At 33.7% G+C, this 25,072-nt stretch overlaps 1 protein-coding gene across 4 annotated transcripts in view; it reads right to left on the bottom strand.

Moving 5' to 3' along the window:
* The window catches only part of LOC136026961 (alpha-2Da adrenergic receptor-like), a 178,778-nt gene that overhangs the window by 62,162 nt on the left and 91,544 nt on the right, over window positions 1–25,072 (bottom strand). For all 4 annotated transcript variants that reach the window (XM_065703823.1, XM_065703824.1, XM_065703822.1 and 1 more), the window contains one exon: window positions 2,026–2,528. In XM_065703823.1, the coding sequence (XP_065559895.1) occupies window positions 2,026–2,528 (503 nt within the window). The remainder of the gene's footprint in view (window positions 1–2,025; window positions 2,529–25,072) is intronic.

Raw genomic sequence — 25,072 nt, 5'->3', positions numbered from 1 at the left:
CGGAGATGGAATATATACTGTGCAACGTGTCAGTGAATAAGAAAATGAAATACATAAGTTTCACTTTATGAATGTAAGAAGCACCATTGATTTTACAAAGAGGTAAAGCAAAAGTGATTTTACACTATCTGAAGAAAATGTGACCCCAAATTGTCCTTGCAAGAACAGTATAAAGTTAACCTAAACAATCTACCACTGCTAGCAATTGTCTATGATGATTTCTATGTAAAGGAAGGAATCTGAAGAAAATGAGAAAAAAACTTTTTGGCATATGCATTTCTATTAATAAACAGATTCGTTGTTCGAACACTTTTTCTTTAGAGCACTAGTATACACGCTTATAAATGGTCTATCTAGGGGCTATTCCGCAAAAATCATATGTTCGGCTTATATTTTCAATATTAATGAGATCGTATTTAATGATATTATTCCATTTTAGTTAAATACTAAGGCAATAAACGGTCAAAATTTTTGTTTTTGGGATGAACGATATGGTTGAAGATGACCAAAATATCCACTTGTAAATTCTAATGAGTCAGCTGCTGCGGGAAAAAATATTATTTTATAGATGAGCCAGGCGGCACCCGTAAAACTATTGCGTATATACTATGTATCACATTCGGTTTGGCGGAAATTGTAAAGTACGAAGTGTAGCTTTTACTGTAATTGCATCAACTCTATTGCTTTTTGGAAAAACAACACACAAGATAGTTGGCTTCAAAGTTCCGCTTTCCACATAATCAAGTTCCAACAAAAAACCTGGTTCAAACAAAGCTTGAGAATTAGACCAAGTAGAAGTTTTCCTAGTTGACGAAGCACTGATGTTACCCAAGTTTGACCTATTATTATTGCCCTATTATCGCGTTCCATTGATAATCCAAACTTGCCATTTAGAGATAAAATTCTAGCAGCTGGAGGTGGTTCCTTCAGTGCTTCCCTGTTCATATAAGAAGCAACAAAAGTGAAAAAATCATTTTTCGATTAATAAATCATGTTTAGAAGCTTCTGAAACACTTTTTTCATTGAAAAAAGTATGCGTGCTGATTCTAAACAGAAAAGTTTACATTCCCGGACCTAGACCTGAATGTCACATTCCTACATCCTGGACTTGAGAAATAGAAATCTTTCCAAAAATGACTTCAATTATATCGAATTAAAGGAAAACATTATTTCCAATGTTAATTAGAGTGAGAATGTCTCAATCTGGAAACTTTTGGATTTTTGGTGCCAACCTTAATAGATCTTTTTTTAATTAAGGTATGTCATTTTAAACGAAAACGTAGAATAAAAATTCAACTACCGCCTGCAAATAAATGACGAGGATATGATGCTCTGCGAAAAGAAGGGTTGAATACTACCAATATATATTTTTTTGCTAGAAACATATGCCTTTTTAAGTAATTATAAGAGCAAAAATTTGTAAATGTATGTCTATTTTTCATCGAAATGAGCTACATAATATTTTTAATTCAAACCGGCATATTGAAATTAATGTCACAAAAATAATATAATTAGGTCACAAATTCCAGGAAAAATTCGTATTATTCTGTGAGAAATTATATCGAACTTATATCAAGTGCTTCTTATATTGTCACCATGAAATCATGGGTAATTTAACATTAACTGCGGTTAGAAGATAAGCGACAACGAGAATCAATTTATGGCATTTTTAGGTAGTGTAGATGGCTTTAGTTGTATTTTTTTTTTAGACAAAAGCCGATACCCTTTCTTTAATTAGTGTTGCATGTTTTTTGGTGGTAACAGTAAACATGAAAAATTAGCAGTACGAAGTGACATTACGGTTCCTATTAAGTTAGGTAGCCTAATCATTTAAGTAAGTAAGTAAGTCTTCTTTCTCTTACGTAAAGTATTGAGTATGTATATCCCAAACCTTTGATTCTCTTTCACCTTTTCATCAATCTGTAAGAAATTTTCCATTGGACATTTCAAACACAAGTTTTATAAGAACATATAAGCATATTTTCAAGCACAATGTCTTTTATATTCTTATTAAGAAAAACTTACCTCAAATTCTTTGATTCCCTGGAAGAAGAAAGACAATCCGACTTCTGCTCGGGTGATCCTTTTTCACTTTGAATCATTGGTGAACAATAATTTATCTCAGCCTCATTGTTCCCATTACACAATTCACTATTATTTTTTCGTGTCTGATTTACGGTCATATACTGATTAGCTTCAATTTCATCGACTCTCTCCATTACTTTTACTGGTGGCTGATTTCCTAAGATTTCCAACGTTTTCACATGATTTACTAAAGCACATTCGCTGTCATCTGACCTATCATCTTTGCTGAGATTTACGGTGCCAACACAGCTCTTCGTTTGAATGGTTATTTGCTCAACGGTTTTTCGTTGTGTGGATTTTCGTCTTGCAAGTCTTTCAAGAGCTCGCTTGGCTCGGGCACGAGTTGCCATGTATATTCGGAGATAAACAAATACCATTATGCAGCTTGGAATATAAAAAGATCCAAGAGCAGAATATAAGACATACCACTTATCTGTGCTCAACTGAAAAGAAAAATTAAGTTTTTGAGGAATTCATAGAAGAAAAAAAACATTTGCCGACAGTAAAATGAACAAACAAAACCAGGATCTTTGGAAGCTCAAACCAAAGAATATTAGAATCTGACCAGAGATAATTATCTATTCTTTTCTGAGAAGAAACAACCGTGCCATAAAAATTTCTGCAGTAAGCATTCATAGGTTAAATAGAAAGCGCAAGTAAGAATACCAATTTAATTTATACACCGCCATCTAACTTTTCACGTCAAAAGTTGAATAGAAAGTATATGTAAAAATTCCAGTATAATTTCTTTTATTATCTGTTATTTTAATTTGCTTTCTACTGGGCTGAAGACAAAACACCTACTAGCCACGAATTGCTAAAATTAAATTATAATGTGTGTTTAAGCGTCCTAAAATATAAATAGTATATCCGATACTTTTTGCCCATGACCTCATATTTATGCAATTATTTGAACCCAACGGCTTCTCAACTTCTTGGTTGCATGGTTGTTGTTGTTATGAAAATTTGAAATCAAATCAACCAATGTGCTTGTCTCTAAAATGTTGTTTAAATTCCACCAAATTGCATTGAGGGTTTTGGGTGGTTTTAAATGTGACTGAAACTACTGCACAAGTTTCCTAGAACATAACACGTTTAGTATATAACATTTAGACCTACATTTACACCATAGCATCGCATTTACACCATTTTCACCATAACACCTACATTTTTCAAAACGGCTTTATTTTCCGTTTCCTTCACATTTTTCATGTTTAGATTATAGCCTGTTAGATTAAAAGACAAATGTTATAAAATAGAAATCCAAACCATAAAAATGGCAGGTAAATATTTTTTAAATGATGTTTGACTTTCATCAAGCTTGTATCAAGAGATTTTTCAACTAAAGAATTATAAACGTTTGGGTTAAACTATAGTACCAGATAATCGAAGTCTGTATAGTCGTGTAATATCCACCTGAACAAACTGAAAGGCTTGCGGGATGGCTGATAAAAAGTCAGAGGTTAATTTAGAAACATCGAAGGGAGGAATCAAAGCAAAATAAGTGCTCGCTCCCTAACAATTGTTTGACCTTCACAAAGGTTTGTCTTAAGGGATTTGGCAGCCACCATTGACAAAATGAAGCTTCTATTGCAGTATGAGCTTCTTAAAACAAAATAGAATATGTAGCCTATATTCTTTAAAAACATAATTTTTCAAAGACAAGGATAATACAATCAGGACAATACAATCAAGGACAAGATCAAGGCTCTAGAGCAAAATCTGGGGAGAGGCCCAATGTGGCAAGGTTGTCAACGAATCCAATTTATGAAGGGGACAATGTGACAAAGGTGCCAATAATTGATCAAATTGACAAATTTATTCTAAAAAGAGAGTAAAAAATGAAAAAAAAAAACAGGATAAGAGGGATCCAAAAAAAATCTAGGGGGCGCGGGGTTCTCCCAGCCTTCTGGATCTGTCAGTGAATACAATACCAAAGCATAATAAGTGCATGTTTCATAAATGTATTCAAAGTTCACCAAAAATGTCATTGAAAAGCTTTAAATCAATATTTCAATTGAGAGATTAGAGGCCTAAAAACGTAAAATATAACTTACATGTTTCATAATGACCTCAATTTCTCTGCATTTTCTTATCCAAGGGTTTCTGCGCTAATCTTTCTATGAAAATTGAATATATGTCTGTCCTTTATTCATCTATCCGTTCAAAAAGAGACTTTGGGAAGTTGTTGAGTATATTCTTGCAAAAGTTTTAAGTGCAAAATACTACCCCCCCCCCTCCTACAAAGACATTTTTAATATTTTTCTCACTGACTGAAATTACAGACCCCTAAACACAAATACTTGATGTTCCTTCCGGTCAAATTGTTTATATTTTCTTGATATTCATTAATCGGCTAGTTAAGAACGAATTCTGTTACCAAGCACACTTCCAAAATTGCAAGATTCTTTTCAATAAATACTCTGAATTTGCGAATCAACAGCTTTGTTAGTTTGATATTCAAACTAATTTTCAAGAACTTTTAAGTTAAAAATATTATTGTCATTTTAAATATGGAAAAGAATTTTCAGGGCCAATTGTTGGGAGAAATTCCCGGGAGAATTTTCCGGGGGAGTTATAGTCGGGGAAGATAACATGGCAGGGGGGAGAGAATATCTCATATTAAAATAAATTTTTTCTTGTCTGTGTTTTTTTCTTGACATAGCTGAAATTTACTGTCATTCAGTCGTTATTAAGATTCATAGGAATCTCGTAACCATTAGGCTATAGAAGTTAGAACAATTTCACGAATTAGCATCTTCGAATTTCAAAATTCCAATTTAAAAATCATTCTAAATATACCTTCAACCCATCCACCTAAATGACAACAGCTCAAATAAAGTTAACAATACAAAAAAAGTTTAAAAAACTCAACCTTTTCCAAAATTATGGTTTTCAGAATATATATATATATATACATCAATATTTAATCATCTGAGCAGAAACGTAATTGCACAACCGGATTAGCTTTGCAAAAAAAAAAATCGACCAATAATAAGAAATTCAGTTATTATCTGAGTATGAATTTGTTTTCTTAACGTGTTTCCTTCTCTACAGGCCCTTCACTGGGCTTACCCCTGCATTACCATACTCCTGAAGAATATTAAATAAAAAAACAAGTTTTTTGAAATGAAAGTAAGGAGCGACATTAAAACTTAAAACGAACAGAAATTACTCCTTATATGAAAGGGGTTTTTCCTCCTCGACGCCCCGCTCTTTACGCTAAAGTTTTGTATTGTTTTAAAAAGTAGAGCTGCGAGAAAGAATCAAACTTTAGCGCAAGGAGCGGGGCGTCGAGGAGGACAAACCCCTTTCATATAAGGAGTAATTTCTGTTCGTTTTAAGTTTTAATGTCGCTCCTTACTTTCATTTCAAGAAACTTGTTTTTTTTATTTAATTTCTGAAAGTTTTTGAATTAATGCATGTCTGACTTTGGCTCTCCGTACATAAATTATTAAAATGAAATTTGCATATTAATTCTTTTTTGGCTAAATGGCTTTCTCTTAGTTTTGATCAGACGATTTCGAGAAATAAGGGGTGGGGAAGGAGGCCTAGTTGTCCTCCAATTTTTCGGTTACTTAAAAAGGCAACTAGACCTTTTAATTTTTAACGAACGTTTTTATTAGTAAAAAAATGCGCAACTTAAGAATTAACTTACGTAACAAACTTTTATATTCTTATATTTTTGATTATATATATGAGGGGGTTGGTCCCCTCGTTAATACCTCGCTCTTCACACTAAATCTTGTTTTGTCCCAATTCTTTAAGAATGACCCCTGAATCAGAAAGGCCGTAGAATAAATAGTTGAAATTACTTAAAAAAGTTTTAGCATAAAGAGTGAAGTATTTATCTCCTCCTAAATACCTCGCTCTTTATGCTAAAGTATTTTTAGAACCCCTCATATGCGTAATAATCTCTGTTCGTTTTAAGTTTTGATGCTTCTTGTTACTTTCAATTGAAAAAACTTTTTCAAGTTTATATTTTCATTGTTTGTTTTTTTATAGTAATGCTAGAAAGTCCTGCGCCCTTTTGATTGAATTTCTCTTCCCCCATGAAATATTCCTCCAAGAAAAGATCCTTCCATATAGCCCCCTCCCCTGAACCCCACACCCAAACCAAAAAAATCCCCCTGATAACGTCAGTACACTTCCCAGTAACCATTACTGTATGTAAACATAGGCCAAAGTTTGTAACTTGCAGCCCCTCTCCCAGGGACAGTGGGGGGTAAGTCATCCCCAAAGACATAGTTATTATGGTTTTAGACTATGCGGAACAAAATGGGTATCTCAAAATTTTGATCCGTTGACTTTGGTAAAAAATGAGCGTGGGAGGGGGCCTAGGTGCCCTCCAATTTTTTTGGTCACTTAAATAGGGCACTAGAGCTTTTCATTTCCGTTAGAATGAGCCCTCTTGCGACATTCTAGGACCACTTGGTCGATACGATGACCCCTGGGGAAAAAAAAAAAAAATAAATAAATAAACACGCACCCGTGATTTGTCTTCTGGCAAAAAATACGAAATTCCACATTTTTGTAGATTGGACCTTGAAATTTTTTCTATAGGGCTCTCTGATAAGCTGAATCCGATGGTGCGATTTTCGTTAAGATCCTGTGACTTTTAGGGGGTGTTACCCCCTATTTTCTAAAATAAGGCACATTTTCTCAGGCTCGTAACTTCTGATGACAAAGACTAAATTTGATGAAACTTATATATTTAAAATCAGCATAAAAATCTGATTCTTTTGATATATCTTTTAGCATCGAAATTCCGTTTTTTAGAGTTGCGTTTACTATTGAGCCGGGCCGCTCCTTACTACAGTTCGTTACCACGAACTGTTTGATACTATAAAATATTAAAAATAATATAATTTTTTTTTAGATACCTAATAATATTATTTCTTAAGGCTTATCGATCAACTTCGCCCTTCATCTAGTTGTTAAATATATACCTCGAATAAAACCCAATCAAACTCCCATACAACGAATTAGCTGTTGCATTGCTTCTTCGCCGTTAAATCAAGTTGAAGAAAAATTACACGCATATCCAGTTTAGGGTATGTATTTGACCATTAGGGGGTGGAGGGGCGTAAAGTCGATTGATATAATAATAGGAATAAGGATAGTATTTTAGAATGTTTTGAAGTAGTTTTCTAAATTTGACGTTTTTTATAGATTGCAATAGACTATTTTTAGGACCGAACTGCAGCATCGCTTTTGAAACTGGGAAGTTGAATAAACATCGATATATATTATCGATAGATATTGATAAATTAGAAATCTAATATGTCAAACCAAGTGTCAGTTTGCTATAACCAATGAACGCTTAAATTATCAAGATTTGTATTTCTCATTCATAAATTTTCAAAAAAAAAAAAAACAGAAAATTATACATATGATCTGTGGAAGTCGTCCAATCTTGTTCATTTATATCTGGTGACACCAATATATCGCCAAGGTAAGTTTGGAAAATTAACATCTTGTTCTTGTTTCTGATAGTAATCTGTTGCACCTTCCAAATGGCATTTCTCTCCAAATCTATGTCAATCGTTTCTGACAAATGGGTTATTAATCACCAAGAAAAAACCAAGAAGATTTAATGGTTATAGACAACCTTGTGGGTGTTCCAGTAACTCTGAAGTCACGGGCACAGTCCTAGCAGATCATAAAGTAGATTATAATATTTAGCATTTAGAATTAATTAATATTATTTTCCATATTTTTTTTTTAGGGTAATTGAAAATCAACGAGTTTGTTTTCGCTAAATAAAAAAAGTTTTATTTTTAACTGAAAGTATACATTGAACTAAAGTATAAAGCAAACTGACAACCTGTTGTATATGAGGGGGACTGCCAACTTTCAACTCATTCCCGTCCCCATACTTTGTGCCAAAGTTTAACAGAGCTTCATTGAAAGCACTTTAAACTACAACAAGTATAGCCAATTGTTGTCTGTGTTTCATTTATTATGGTTAAAAATATTCTAAATGATTATTATTCATAGCAAAAATGTGACCCTACTTTCTCAAAGTATTGTGACTATGAATTTTACATGTTCATATTGCTGCTTATCTGTTAGAGCATTCGTTTTTCACTTTTAAGTTTTAACGTTCTCTTTCCTGTCCTTAAAATTTCTTATCTCTACTTAACCTCGAAATAATCTCTCTTTTTGTTTAAAAAAAGGCATTTTAACTTCAACTTCATTTAACTTCAACTTCTGTTTGACTGAACACTCTGTGCAGATTCTATGGCGATTGACTTGACAACCCATAGTAACCAAAAGCTGCAAAAAAAAACTTAAAAAAAACTGCCATGTGAAAAAAATTCCATATGATACTGATTCAGGAATGGTAACTATTATTTCGATTTGTCTTAAAAGTAAAAGTTTATTCAAATAAGAAATGTATGATGATTTCGATAAAAAGCCTGAAACCCCTTGCAAACGGCGTTGGATCAAAATTAAAAGCTTACAACTGGAATCATCATAGTGGAAAACTTTGTTTAGAGAATTTACAGTCGCCAACTTTAAACAAAAGCTTTTTTGCATGGGTAGTACTGATCTGTCTCCCGTTTTTTTTTTCGGTTTGTTTTCCAGGGCTAGTGGTTTACCACAACATCATAAAGAGATGCTAATGGCTCATTCAAAAGCTATTTCTCATATCTAGGTAATTTTTGCAAATTTTACCATCTGGAAGTGCTATATGGCAGAAACATGGCAATTGTTGTGCCATTTCTCAAGGGGAGGGGCTAGCGGGCAACCAAAACAACGTTGACAGATGTTTAATAGCTCGCATAAGATTTATTTCTCAGATCTTCATTTTCCCTATAAATTCCACCACCTGAAAATGCCAAATGGCACTAAAAGTGGTACTATTGAGCCATGTCTCAAGGCTACCAGAACTTCTTGGACAGATTTTTAATGGCTCATTTAAAAGTTATTGCTCTTATCTACTTGCTTTTCAACAGTTCTACCATCCGTAAATGCCATATTGAACTCAAAACAGTACTTTTGGTGCCACTTCTTAAGGGGAAAAGTTTGGAAGAATAAAATAGTACCATTGTAATAATTACGGTCCAAGACCCTTAACTGAAGATTTTCAAGGACCCCTCCCGTATACTCCCCCTCTCATTAGTTCGTTGGGAGAATTCACTATGAACCATTTAACACGGTCATCCGACATTGATGCTCGAAAACGGACTTTTAAAACATCGAGTGTTCTTAAGAGGAACAATATTCATAGAAAAGCAAATCATTGCATCTCGATATTCCGAATGCCTATTCCTTGACATACCCTATGCCCTCCTCATGTTCGTGACAGTTCAGCTATAAGGCTTTAAGTTACACGACTATGGTCCTACAAGAACAAATAAATTGATTTCGATCATCGGCCGCTGTAGTTCAGTTACTAGCGCTTTAGACTTTGAATCAGAATGGCAAGGATTCAGTTCCTTAATCAGGCATTTTTTTTTCAATCATGGTATTGTGCCTTATTTATATGATGACGAAAACACAACGTTGGGGGGACTACTGAGCTCTGATCACTTTGACTCCTTTAAAGAGCACTAGAACTTTTGATTACTAATCCAACGAGCTCTCCAAAGTATACAAAACAACCGTTTTCAACAAAAACTTATATGTCACCAGGGCATAACTTGCAACCCTTATCTTGAGAGCTGTTGGTGGGGGGTTCTTCCTCAAAGGCATGATTTCTCACCCTTTCAACTACAATGGACACAATTGCTATCTTCAAACTTTTATTGGTGGTTTTTGAGGAAATGATTGGTATAGGGGAGAGGGAGATATTTGCTCTCAAATCCCTTTTGAATCTTAAAAAGAGCACTCTAACTTCCGATTTCAAATCAAATAAGCCCCATCTGAAGTTTATAAGAAACCCATTCCATAAAAACCGTATATTCTCCCAGGACCTAACTTACATTCCTATCCCCACGGCGCTGGAGGGTTTTGTCAACCCTAGAGGCATTGTTATGTGTTTTTTGGACTTTTCTGAACAAATTACTTTCTCTCAATTTCAATTAGATGGGTTTGGTGGAAAGGGAGATTATCAGGGGGATGGGGCTATCTTCCCTCCATCCTTTGATTGTCATAAGGGAAATAGAACTTCCAAATTTTAACATAATGAGCCTTATCTAAAGTTAAACAACCATCCCTTCCATAAAAAACCTAACTGCCCCCAGAACATAACTTGTACCTCACCCCATTCCTTGGTGGTTTGTATCAACCCAAAAAGCTTTGTTATATAACAAAGTTTTTGATGATGACTGTATCAATAAACCACGAACTGTTTGATGACTGTATCAATATTACGTGTTGATGCATTTCGGGAAAACACAACGCGTGGGGGGGGGGTAGCTTCTCTCTTACCATTTTTACTCTTCAAAAGAGCACTAAAAATCCTGATTACCAATCCAATAAGTCCTCTCCGAAGTATATACGACCACCTTTTCCATTAAAAAACCTTATATGGCACCAGAACATAGCTTACAATTCTTGCCATGAGATATGTGTGTCTCGGGGGGGTCCTTAATTTTTGGAGGGCGGTGGTTTCCACGGGAGTTATTTTCTGTGAAGGGTATTTTTCGCGGGGGTATTTTCGGACGGGGGGGGGGATATTCTGGGGATAAACGCCTAGAACCCTTTGCCTCTTGCAAAAGCCTAAACATTTTATCATTTAAGTAACGCCCCATGGACTTCTTTGATTGACTGTCATCCGGGTTCAAAACACGTTGGTACATTTTGTTCTGACTATAGGTGATGAGGTGTTTGTTTTATGCATGGAACTCTGAAATTACTCTTTATATCAAATATTTCAGTTAGTATGGGCTAGATATCGTTCTTTATTATAAGTTAGTTTTTCTAACGATCTTATTTTAATATATTCTTTTAAGTATAACATAAACTATTTAAAATTGTCTCACTCAAAGCCTGCATGGTACAGTGGATAGCGTGCTGGCATTCTACTCCGAAGGTCGCAGGTCCAAATCTTACCATAGACCATTCGGACTAGTTTTCGCTCTTCATTATAACATGCCTTTTATAATTGTAAAGGTTCTTTGTAAAAATATTGATTTTATTTTAAACTAAGGCTACTACTATAAATAAATATCCCAGTTACTATGAGCTACAGATCGTTCTTTATTATATGTTTTGGCTATAAACTTTTATTTTTAAGATGAACGGAAAGAATAGTTAATATTCCTGGATCACTGTCAGATGGGAATTTTTCGTCATTAAGTATTTTTTTTTCAAAACTTACTTTTTAAGTTCTGCTTACTATGGGCCATGGTTCGCCTTTTACTAGGCTGTATCTAGAGCTACAGCCAAGATTTTAATATTTTAGTTACTATGGTCTAAAGTCCACTCTTTACTAACGCTGCAAACCTGATATTACAAACGGGAAAAAGCCTACGACTTTGATTTTTTTTTAATAAAAGAGACGAATTTCCGAAAATCAAGCAGGTAAGTAAGTAAAATATTGCACCATACCCAGAAAAGTTTATCAATCATAATACTGCCTCTAAAGCTAAGGCTACAACCATTAATCATTTCCTAAGTTACTAGGAGCTAACGTTAGTTCTTTATTATAAAGTATACCGTAAGCTATTCTATTAATGCATTGTTCAAAGCCTGCGTAGCACAATGGATAATGAGTTGGAATTTTAAGCTGAAGGTCGTAAGTTCAATTCTTACTGCGGGCAACTCTTACAAATTAGTCAATTTCAACTTTAGACAGAACTTTTATTAATGACTTGTGAATGAGATCCTCTTGACGAACACCATTTATGATCAACTATATCGATCCTTTGTGCAAAGATGATGTTAATAACGTTTGCTATCCACAGCGCTGTACAAAAATGTAGTTTTCCTACAAAATCGATTCTCTGTACTATGTGCCGTCTTTTGCTAGGTTTCAGCTATATCCAAGGACACTAGCATATACCCCATTTATAATGATGCCCTGATCTCATAACATAAAATACCACAGTGTTATAGAAAATGTAGTTTTTCATAAGAAATTAGTTTTATTTTTAAATTATTTTTTTTAATTACAACAGATTTTAACCACATCAATTTCGTTTAAATGAGGTATTAACCAACTCTCTACGATATTCCAGTGCCAAATCATCTGAGGAAAAGAAAAACAAAAACAAAATTGCCGTTTAGGCAGAATATCATGGTTGCAGCCGCTTTTCTTGATTTTCGAGCCAATATGTTTCCCTTTTTGTTCTTTTTTTTTTGCTTTTTTTTTTGAACGGTACTTTTCCTTTATAGGGGTTTTTCTGACAAGGTGGTTCTAATAGTGTACTTCTCTTTGTGATTTGGCTCTAGTTTTAGGAGTTGTGGGTTATTGTAGTTTTTACTACGGGGCGTGATCGTCTTTTCTAGGCTGCTAGCTGCCGCTGCATCCCGGATTATTATTCAGCTAGTTCCCTATTTTTGTTATTTTCTTAGAGAATTGTGAAATCTTCCATAAACTATTTTTGGAACAAACTACGCCCTGGATCCCAGCCCCTCGCCACTGGAGAAGTGTAGATATACGGTTCTGGAACCACTCAAAGTTGTATCTTCAAAGAATGATCACAGATTGTTTTTTTTTTATTTATTTATTCATATTATTTCCTTATTTTACTATTTCATAGACAGACTAAAACTATTTGTAGTGTATTTAAAGGAATCATAGCACTAAGAACCTGCTTGCATTTTTATTTGTGATAATTTTCTAGTTGTCAGGTTACTTTCCAACTTTTTCTTGTCTTTTGCAATTTCACACCTGTGTGTCTGAAATTATTTGTTTTTTATCAGTGAGGAGGGAAGATTTTTAGTGAAACAAATTAGGCATACGAACATTTTGCTTTGGTTTTGAAAACCTCAAAAATTTTCGTTAGAAAAGTAGTTATTCTTTCCTAACTTCCGAGGTTGCCCACCTTCAAAAATCGTGTACACCATTTTGTGTGGCATAGGATTTCTCGGTGTTATTTGAAAAATAATCAGAAATTTAAATGATTTTTTTTAACTGAAAGTAAAGTACGACATTAAAGCTTAAAATGAACAAAAATTATTCCATATATGAGAGGGCTGCCCCCTGAAAAAAAAAATGAAAAAGATCGTTGCAGTGTTGCTTCTGCATTAAATTTAAATTAAAAACGGACAAAGATTAATTTAAAAAACATAGTTTTTTGACTGAAGTAAAGAGCGAAGTTGAAACTTAAAACCAACAAAAATTATTGCTTTACAGTCTATGTAACATATATCAATAAAACTAGCTCAAATCAACCAAATAATCATATTTCCCTATGTTTGTAAAAATATAGAAAACTAGCGCTTTACTAAAACCACAAAACAATATAGGAGTTTTGGTACAGAAAAAGCAAACCGATTAAGGTCAAATTTTACAATATCAAATTAAACCATTTTGGGATTGTTGCTTAATTTTTCTTTTCGTTTGCTTTGGTAACACTTCTGTAAAATGGTTTCAGTCCAATGATTGGCTCTCCTTTTAGTTACGAAAAGGACATGTCATGATGGTGAAACCATCTTGTTAGTATTAGGACAATGGACTAGCTTTAAAATTTTATCACAGCTTGAAATTTTCTGTTGTATACAGAGGAATTGCCGGACTTCCAGAGTTCACATTATACTACTACTACTACTAATAACTCACTGCAGCACCAAGCCGCCTGAGGCCAACACAGCTACGCACGCTCCTCCTCCAACCTAATCTATTTAAAGCCTCCCTCTTTACACCCTCCCAGGAAGTTCCCATTTCCTTTAAATCCTTATTTATGACATCCTCCCAACCCAGACAAGGACGACCTGCTTTCCGTGTAGCCCCAGACGGTTGGCCAAAAAGGACAATCTTCGGTAAAGATTGTGAAAAAGTGAACATTTTTCAGTTCACATTATGGCTTATTTGATTTTTATTTTGAGCAATATTAAAGCGTATTTCTTACAATTTGATTAGGTTAGTTGATTACAAGGTTGTTGATTACTCACTGAGACCAAAATGCTGGTAAGATCAAAATGTTACCAAATAAATAAATCCAATATTTCTGTATGCTGTTCAGCGACTTAGCAGTTATTAAACAAGTATTTCTTTTTTTGTTTATGTTTTTAAGATAATTTTAATTGTATACTGTAAGTTACTATTATCTCAGGTGTTGTAAGACTATAAAAAGCTATCCTTGTTGGAGAAAAGACAACATTTTTAGATTGTTGATTTAAACCTATTTTAAAGGAGTCTCAAACATGTTTGATGGCCTAATTTTGTGAACATGACATCCTCTTGGAGAGTGCTAGCCCCTAGGTTTAGGGTGTTATTTTTAGGGGTCGGTGATAGGGTTCTTTTTCTTAGAATTATAAAAACTTTTTACATAAATAAGCTTCAATCCATTATTCAAAACTTTATTTAAGTTAAATCAGCCTAAAAATCATTGTTACTTAAGTTCTGGTTAGTGAGTTTCATTTTCTATTGACAAGGGAGGCTGCTCCTTCCAGGGTGACTTGACAATTTGATAATTTAAGCAACGGTTAGGGACCTAGCTTTAGTATATAAAAGAATTTACTTTGTGCCTCAATTTTATTAGCTATTAATTTTTTTTGAACATTAGAATTTGTATTATCAATGTTAGTTTTACTATGTTTTTGTTTTCACTACTTACCCGTGGTTGAAAAGAAATAACGAATTATGACGTAAGAGGTTTTAGACTTTTACAGTGAGAGAAGGAGGCAGTAACCAAACTCTTGTTTGTAGTGATTTTGTTCGTTTCAAGCTTGATTTGCGTATTCAGTTTAAGTTTCACTCGTTTGAGGATTTTTGTTTGCTATGATTGTTTATTTAAGTTCTTTTCGTTTTTGATTTCATTTATACTTCAATAGCAAAATATTTCTGTTCGTTTTAAGCCTGATTTGCATATTCAATTTAAGCCTTACTTATTTTGAGATTTATTTATTCATTTATATTAGTACCTATTGTTTGTTTTATTGTTATGATTCTTTAGTTTCTGCTTTGTTGGGTTTCATTTGTTCCTCAAAAGTAATTTATGGTCGTTTGAGTTTGAGTTATTGTAGGTTTTTTTAACTTCTGATCTTAAGTTTAAGATGGCCTTTACTTTTCTTTGAAAAACTATTTTTTCAGAAAGTTTTTATTATAATTAATACATTGACAATACATTGACAGTAGTCGTAATACTTTTATCCTGTTTTATACACGATTGAATAGAGAAAGAGAGAGATTTAGTGAAAAAAATGACAGAAAAAAGAATGAAAGAGAGTAAATAGAGAACGGAAAACAAAAGTAAAAAATAAATAGAGAAAACATGAGAGAAAATTTAAAGAATAAGAGAAAAAAAAATATTGAAAAAAAAATACTTCAGAAAGTGAAAAGGCCATATAGAGAAAGAGAAGGATAGATGGAGAAAGAGGGAGAAAAAGTATAGAAAAAAAGACTGTGACAGGTAGGTATGATAAATAAAATACTTCAATTTCACTCGGACCATATGGTAAGAAATATGTACTTTTTAACCTGTTTGTCAAAAAGTTTCCGACTGTTTTCCAACTGTGTCAAATTCCCACACTATGGCTGAACATAAAAGTTTTGTGTGAAAAATGAATATTGAAGGAAATGGAGGCTGTCACTTTTAAATTACTTTCATACCTAGCAATTTCAAGTGTACTTATGTAAACGAAAGACCTTGGCATCCTAGCCTGGACATGACATTGAATTATTTCCATTCCTCTCCTTCATATGAAAATTGCTGAACGCTCCATTTTTTTTCCTTTTGAAGGACAAGCGTAAAGAAGGATGTATATTCATAAGTTGAGAAATTTCTATGTATAGTTCAAACAGGAAGGTGCGCCGCAATTTAAAAAATAAAAAAGATAAACGAATTGCCAAAAACACAACAACAAGTAAATTACATGCCAAATATAAAAATAAATGGAGGCATAACTGTTAGATATTTTGACTAGTTTAAACAAAATAACATATACAAAATTTCAGCCACTGTTAAGGAGAGGGGCCGTATAAAAAGGTCAAGAAGGGGTGGGGAGGCAGGCTGCTTATCAATCACTTTGAGTCTTAAAAAGGGCACAAGAACTTTCAATTTTAAATCGAATAAGTTCCCTCTGAAGCTTATAGAACATTCTAACACCGAGGAACTTAGATACCTTACAGCCCGTGACCCGGGACTAAGGGAATATGTCAAACCAGGAAGCATAGTGATCTGACCTTTGGAGTATTTTGAACAAATGACCATCTTAAAATTTTGATCAAATGCATTTTGGGAAAATGACGTGGGAGGGATCTTAAAAAGGGAACTAAGACTTTCGGTTTTAAATCAAATAAGATTTAAATCTTATAAAAAAAAACTTCTATAAAAAACTTGAATGTTAACAATAGGCAACTTGCATAGCTTATAGCTGTTGTTCTGGAAGTTGTGGGGGGATTTCCGACCCCGGAGGCAAAGTTTTTTGACCTGTGGACTATTAATTTTAAGCAGAATGGTACTAAACAAAAACCAAATTTTATTTGGGCTATGTATTTTTGTCTCACATCGACAAAAAACTGAACAAAATCACAATATTGATCAAGGATTTCTAAAAAGAACTAATGATATTCTTCAATGTTGTTTCCCGAAAGACTCCAGTTTTGGGTTTTTCTTAACCTTATAGGAGAAAACACGTTAGCCCTTGTCTTGTTTCTTTTGATTTATGTTTGTTTTAAGTTTCCTTTAAGTTATTGATAGTGACTTATGTTCGTTTTAAATTTTATGCCTTTTAACTTTATTTTTGATCTTCTTTGCATTAACATAGTTCTCTGTTTCTCTTTTATTTTTTTCTTATTGAAAAGTCTTTTACAATTAATTTCTGTTTGTTTTACTTTACATAGGTGTTTTTGGTCAGTAAAGAATATCCTTATAGATTTTTTTTTATTTTTCTTCTTAAGAATTAAAACTCTGGCTTGCTCTTTATTTTTGGATTTTTTTTTATTTTTCTGTCTTCAAGAGAAATCTCTCAACTTGTCCCGAGTAAATTCTAAAAGTCATCTAAAAAATCGTCTTATGGCCAATATATATATATATATATATATATATATATATATATATATATATATATATATATATATATATATATATATATATATATATATATATATATATATATATATATATATATATATATATATATATATATATATATATATATATATATATATATATATATATATATATATATATATATATATATATAATATATATATATATATATATATATATATATATATATATATATATATATATATATATATATATATATATATATATATATATATATATATGCATATGTGTGTGTGTGTGTGTGTGTGTGTGTGTGTGTGTGGTGCGTGTATAATACTTTTAAACTATTATATAGAAAACTTAACAAAATCACAATATTGATCAAGGATTTCTAAAAAGAACAAATGATATTCTTCAATGTTGTTTCCCGAAAGACTCCAGTTTTGGGTTTTTCTTAACCTTATAAGAGAAAACACGTGAGCCCTTGTCTTGTTTCTTTTAATTTATGTTCGTTTTAAGTTTCCTTTAATTTATTGATAGTGACTTATGTTCGTTTTACATTTTATGCCTTTTAACTTTATTTTTGGTCTTCTTTGCATTAACACAGTTCTCTGTTTCTCTTTTATTTTTTTCTTATTGAAAAGTAGTTTACAATTAATTTCTGTTTGTTTTACTTTACATAGGTGTTCTTGGTCATTAAAGTAAATCCTTATAGATTTTTTGATTTTTCTCCTTAAAAATTGAAACTCTGGCTTGCTCTTTATTTTTGGATTTTTTATTTTTTATTTTTCTGTCTTCAAGAGAAATCTCTCAACTTGTCCCGAGTAAATTCTAAAAGTCATCTAAAAAATCGTCTTATGGCCAATATATACATATGTAAATATATATATATATATATATATATATATATATATATATATATATGCATGTGTGTGTGTGTGTGTGTCGTGTGTGTGTGTCGTGCGTGTGTGTCGTGTGTGTGTGTCATGTGTGTGTGTCGTGTGTGTGTGTCGTGTGTGTGTGTCGTGTGTGTGTGTCGTGTGTCGTGTGTGTGTGTCGTGTGTGTGTGTCGTGTGTGTGTGTCGTGTGTGTGTGTCGTGTGTGTGTGTCGTGTGTGTGTGTCGTGTGTGTCGTGTGTGTGTCGTGTGTGTGTGTTGTGTGTGTGTGTCGTGTGTGTGTCGTGTGTGTGTGTGTGTGTGTGTGTGTGTCGTGTGTGTGTGTGTGTGTGTGTGTCGTATGTGTGTGTCGTGTGTGTGTGTCGTGTGTGTGTGTCGTGTGTGTGTGTGTGTCGTATGTGTGTGTCGTGTGTGTGTGTCGTATGTGTGTGTTGTGTGTGTGAGGAAGCACCCTCTTTCACATACGAAGTAATTTCTGTTCGTTTTAAGTATTAATGTTGCTCCTTACTTTCAGTTAAAAAAACTTGTTTTTTTATTTAATTTCTGAACGTTTTTGAATCAATGCATGTTTTGATTTTGGCTCTCCGCAGAGGAATAATTAAAACGAAAATTGCATATTTTTTTTTGGCTAAATGGCTTCGTCATAGTTTTGATCGAATGATTTTGAGAAAAAAAGAGCGGGGGAGGAAGCCTAGTTGCCCTTCGATTTTTTGGTTAATTAAAAAGGCAACTAGTACTTTTAATTTTTTACGAATCTTTTTATTAGTAAAAGATTTACGTAACTTATAAATTAGCTTACGTAAAGAACTTCTGTATTCTCATGTTTTTACTACATATTTTATATATAAAGATATGAGGGGGTTCGCCCCCTCGTCAGTACCTCACTCTTTAGACTAAAGCTTAAATTTTGTCCCAATTCATTAAGAATGACCCCTGAACCACAAAAGCCGTAGAATAAATAGTTGAAATTACTAAAAATACTTTGGCGTAAAGAGCGAGGTATTAGGAGGAGGCGAGCCCCTCATATGGGTAATAATTTCTATTTGTTTTAAGTTTTAATGCTGTTCCTTACTTCCAGCTGAAAAAACTTTTTCATATTTATTTTTTCATTGTTTTTTAAAATAATGCTAGTAAATCCTGCGCTCCCTTCATGGAAATTTTCTTCCCCGATGACAAATTCCTCGACGGAAAGTTCCCCCAGCATATCCCCTTCTTCTCAACCCCTGCCTCTAACCGAAAAAATCCTCCTGAAAACGCCTGTACACTTCCCAATAACCATTACTATATGTAAGCACTGGTCAAAGTTTTGAACTTGTAACCCCTCCCAAGGGGACTGTGGGGGAGTAAGTCGTCCCTAAAGACATAGTTATAAGGTTTTTCGACTACGCTGAATAAAATGGCTATCTCAGAATTTTGATCCGTTGACTTTGGGAAAATAATTAGCGTGGGAGGGGGCCTAGGTGCCCTCCAATTTTTTTGGTCACTCAAAAAGGGCACTAGAACTTTTCATTTCCGTTAGAATGAGCCCTCTCACAATATTCTAGGACAACTGGGTCGATACGGTCACCCCTGGGGGAAAAAACAAACAAAAAATCAAACAAACAAATAAACACGCATCCGTGATCTGCCTTCTGGCAAAAAATACAAAATTCACATTTTTGTAGATAGGAGCTTGAAACTTCTACAGTAGGGTTCTCTGATACGCTGAATCTGATGGTGTTCGTTAAGATTCTATGACTTTTAAGGGGTTGTTTCCCCCTATTTTCTAAAATAACGCAAATTTTCTCAGGCTCGTAACTTTTGATGGGTAAGACTAAACTTGATGAAACTTATATATTTAAAATCAGCATTAAAATGCGATTCTTTATTAGCATTAAAATGCATTTTTTAGAGTTTTGGTTACTATTGAGCCGGGTCGCTCCTTGCTACAGTTCGTTACCACGAACTGTTTGATACTATACGTAAACAATGATAAAATTTTATAAATTGTAGGCCACTCCCCACGGGCTGTGGGAGAGGAGGTCATGTTACCCCTAAAGACATAGTTCAACTATTCTGAACAAAATCACTAGCTAAAAAATCTGTTTGTACGACTTCGGGGGAAAATGGGCATGGGAAAGGCCCCCTCACATGTCCATTTTTTCTAACAAATAACCCCTCCCCCCCCACCGAGGGGGTTTATTTGCCCTCTAATATTTCAGGTCACTTAAAAAGGGCACTAAAAGTTTTAATTTATTTCTAAATGCACTCTCTAGTGATGTTCTATGACCATAATTTCGATACGATCAACCCTTGAAAAAGGAAAGAAAGAAAAAAAAATCATTATCTTTCTTTCGGAAAAAAAACAAAAATTCTACATTTTTCTATATAGGAGCTTGAAACTTCTTGAGTAGGGTTCTCTGGTCCGCTATATCTGATGGTAGGAATTTCATTAAGATTTTCTGACTTTTAGGGGATGTTTGCCCCCTTTTTCAAAATACATACAAATTGTCTCAGGCTCTTAACTTTTGATGGCTAACAGTAAAAATAAATTTTATGATTTATGATTAATACTAAATTCTTTACAAATTTATTTATTTGGAGTCAGCATGACAAGAAATTTCTTTTCAAGGGTCTATTAACATCAAAATTCCGTTTTTTACAGTTTTTTGACAGCTCGAACTGTTTGATACTGAATTAGTTGCAACGGAGAGACGAATGGAGGATGGGGCTTTCTTTTAACGTTGTAAACATCGGTTCCCTTCTATTATATCTTCTATTAGATCTCTCTAACGATTACCATCTTTATATTTCTCTATAGCGGTCAACGAAGCAGTCAATACAAGCCGTAATAAAACAACCCCATTAGGAATAGACTTCCGCATGTCAAATACGACCGGCCTGTTTGTCAAAGTTGAGATACATAGAGGGTTTTGACAGAATTAGACGTAGCTATTGAAAAAACAAAGGAGACACTTTACACTTTCTTATGTATTGTAAAAATCAATATCTTGTCTAAAAAATATATATATAAAAACTACTAAGCTTCCCTTGATCTGACCAAAAATAAAGTTTGTGGTGTAAATAGAGGCTGTTTCCGAAAAAAACGAAAATGGAAGTTTTTGACGAAATTGTGACATAAATAAAATCTGATTCGTAAATTGAATTTAGACAACTAAGTTGTTTCAAACAATATGTCGTTCATATTTTAATTTATTTCTACCATCTGAAAATGGAGCTTTTTAGAAACTAGAATGGCTATGATAGTTTATTTGTATTTAATTACTAATGGTATTTTTGGGAAAAATACTTCGTATATATTTTTGGCCATGTTTAGGAGTGTAAACATGGAATTTCTAAGTAAAAAATACCAATTCCTGATTAAGATATTGAGCATTGTTTAAGATAGGAAAATAGCATCAGATAAAAATGGAGTAGATTCCTCTTAAACAAATTTCAATTCCCCATCCAGTTCCTGAAATATTGGATCTATGCCATTTTAACAACCTGGGTACGCCTAAAACTCTTTTGATTTACAACAATATAGCAGTACTAGTAGCAGTTCTTGTAGCAGAGGAAGCAGCAGTCGCATTTACCAGTGACAATTGCAGTAGCAGTATTACAGCAGCAGTTGCAAGTAGTGGCAGTCGCAGTCACAAGTAGTCACAGTTACAAATAGTTGCAGTCGCAAATAATCAAATTGACAGTCGCTAGTAGTTACAGTTTCAAGTAGTCGCAGTCACAGTCGCAAGTAGTTGCAGTCGTAAAATGTCACAGTCACAGCCACAAGTAGTGGCAGTTACAGTCGCAAATAGAAGCAATCGTAAGTAGCCACAGCTAGAGTCTTAAGTAGTCAGAGTCACATTCGTAAACAATTGCAGTAATCCTATTAGCAGCAATAGTAGTGCCAGTAGTAGTAGCCATAGAAGTAGGAGTAAAAGTAAGAGTAGTATTAGCAGTAGTAGTAGCAGTAGAAGTAGCAGTAGTAGTAGGAACAGTATTAGCAGTAGTGGTAGTGGTAGTAGTAGTAGTAGTAGCAGTAGCAGTAGTAGTAGTAGTAACAGTATTAGTAACAGTAGTATTAGTAGCAGTAGTAGTAGTCGTAGTAGCAGTAGCGATTGTAGTAAAAGTAGCAGTAGTAGTAGTAGTAGCAGTATTTAGTAGCAATAGTTGTAGTAGTAGTAGTAGCAAAAGTAGTAGTATTTGTGGTAGTAGTAGTAGTAGTAGTAGTAGTAGTAGTAGTAGTAGTAGTAGTAGTAGTAGTAGTAGTAGTAGTAGTAGTAGTAGTAGTAGTAGTAGTAGTAGTAGTAGTAGTAGTAGTAGTAGTAGTAGTAGTAGTAGTAGTAGTAGTAGTAGTAGTAGTAGTAGTAGTAGTAGTAAGAGTAATAGTAGTAGTAGTAGTAGTAGCAGTAGTAGTAGTAGTAGTAGTAGTAGTAGTAGTAGTAGTAGTAGCAGTAGTAGTAGTAGTAGTAATAGTAGTAGCAGTAGTAATAGCAGTAGTGTAATAGTAGTAGTATAGTAGTAGCAGTAGTAGTAGTAGTAGTAGTAGCAGTAGTAGTAGTAGCAGTGGTAGTAGTATTAGCAGTGGTAGTAGTAGTAGTAATCTGTGTTTCTTAAACACCCTCTTACAACTTAACACCCTCAGCCATTCCGGAGATATTTCTCATATGCCTGTGTTTCGATTTAGTTCAACATCCTCCCAACATTTTCTACAGCTCTCTACGCCGCACCCCATGCGGCAGGAACCTTAAGTCAAGTAAGTCAAGTAAGTCAAGGGGAACGTCCAAGAGCATATCCAGAATTTTTTATCAGGGGATGGAATTTATTTTTTGGGGGCTGAGTATTTTGTCGAGGGGGTGTGATACAAAAAAATTTTACAGAACATATCAAATTTGTTAGATTAATATAATTGAAAAAAATTCAGGGAAAGGGGGGTTCAGACCCGATAGCTCCTCCCCAACTGTATACAGCTTTTAGAACACGGAACTCTATCAAAAGACACAATATGCATCCAAGTTGTCAAAATACGAATGCGTAATGTTTCAAGAATGACCAAAGTTATTAATTTAAGGCTTCTATGGGATGTGGAACTAAATCTTAAAGGCAAGAAGCCCATTCAGGTTGTCGAAATGGCGTGTCTGCAATATCTGAAGAAGAGCTAAATGCAACTAGGCTAAAATTTCAGAGACTGAAGGGTATTCTTTGCTAAATAAATAGACATTTTGTACATCAAGGTTCAGAAAGGGGTGGAACTGCAATGTATCAGGAGCAGTTAAAGATATCAAGTTGAGTTTTTTACTGTTTAATAAAGCAAAATTGAGAGAAAGAGTCAAACTTTAGCGTAAAGAGCGGGGCGTTCAGAAGGGAACAGCCCCTTTCATGCACGGAGTAATTTATGTTCGTTTAAGTTTTAATGTCGCTCCTTACTTTCAGTTTAAAAAACCACTTTTTTTTTATTTAATTCAAACTTAAAATGAACAGAAATTGCTATCAGTGGATCAATGATACCCAAAACGAACAACAAATACGATGAAAATGGAAGAAAAAAAAAACAACAAATATAACTACAAATATCAATAAGGCTAACGCCCCTAAAATTTCCAAAGCCCAAAGTGTCAATTTTTTAAAACACATTCGATGCCCATTCTAAGTAACTCGAGTCAACTAGGTAACATATTACCATCAGCCAAATAATAAGTCTCTATGTATATAATATCCTTTCTTCTAAGCAAAAATACAAAACGGAACATCAAATTTGTGTAGATTTGTGTATTTTTCACAGATTTATATTTTTTCTTGCACTAAGATCGTCTTTTTTGGCCATCTGTTTGGGGCAAAGCAAAAAAAGGCCAACCTTAAAAGTCTTGGGAAGGGGTTGAAAGGAAATTGAAAATTAATAGGCGGAGGTATAGACTGAGGCTATGGATAGATTGGGGTGGAGTAAGATTACGGGCAGTTGGGTTGGCTTCAGGTGACTTTGTTCTGCAGTGATTTGTTAATGTAATAGTAGCAGTATATTTGAATATAGAAGAGGTTGAAATAAACATCTTACAAAATAACAAATTGAAAATGAATATTTGCTTTACTTCTTCTGGGATAATACATTTGCTTCGTTCAGAGGAGGTTGCGAAACTTTCATCTTCAGATCAAATATCTGAAATTACTGCACATTGTTTATTTTAGATCCTGAGTTAGAGTTGTGACATCCTTATCAGCTTAGAATATTGTAGTAATCAAGTTTTTTTTTTTTTTGCTTGCTTTGTAACATTTTGCAATAGTAATTTTTCAGGAATGATAGCTAAGTTATGGCGATAACAAATTTATTTGCTTTATTGTCATCACATATAAAATTGACATAACTATTAAAAGATATTTAGAAAAGATAATTAAAAAAAAAACTATTAAAATCAGTATCGTTTTGCATGAAATTTTTCAATGTTATTGACAGTCAGCTAAGGGGGGGGGGGGTATTTCCAGGGGAGATATTTTTCACGGCGGGGGGTATTTTCCGCGGAAATCACCTACAACCCTAGTGACGAGCCGAGACTACCAACCCTAGAAAAATATGTGTCTCTTTTATGTGTCCTAGCGTCTTTTTCATGATCTTTTATTGTAGAATTGTTTACAGGAAAACACTTTCAAAAACAGAAGTTTTTTGAAAAAAAATAAAGAGCCACATTAAAGCATAAGACGAGCAGAAAAAGAGTCAGTTAATAAACTAAAACAAACAGGAATCACTATCAGTTACAAATTAGACCCAAAATGAACAGAAATTGGAATGAATGTCCAAATAAAAAATAAAAACAACATATAATGAAATAGATGTTTAAGCGAACTGTAAAACGAACGTTTACTGGAAACGGGACTAGGGCTCTATCGCCCCAATAAATCTTGGGTATCATTTGTTGGATTTGCTGGGTACAAACACTTTTTCATTTTCATAAAGTGAAATACAAAAACTCATTAGGATGGCCCGATGACCTAAAATAATTTAAAATTGTCTGAAAACTAGTAACTATTATCGTAGTAGGCTACTTGAGA

The sequence above is a fragment of the Artemia franciscana genome, chromosome 5 (assembly GCF_032884065.1).
Source record: "Artemia franciscana chromosome 5, ASM3288406v1, whole genome shotgun sequence".
NCBI classification, from domain to species: domain Eukaryota; kingdom Metazoa; phylum Arthropoda; class Branchiopoda; order Anostraca; family Artemiidae; genus Artemia; species Artemia franciscana.
The sequence above is the reverse complement of the archived record's forward strand: the minus strand, read 5'-3'. Positions and strand labels throughout refer to the sequence as shown.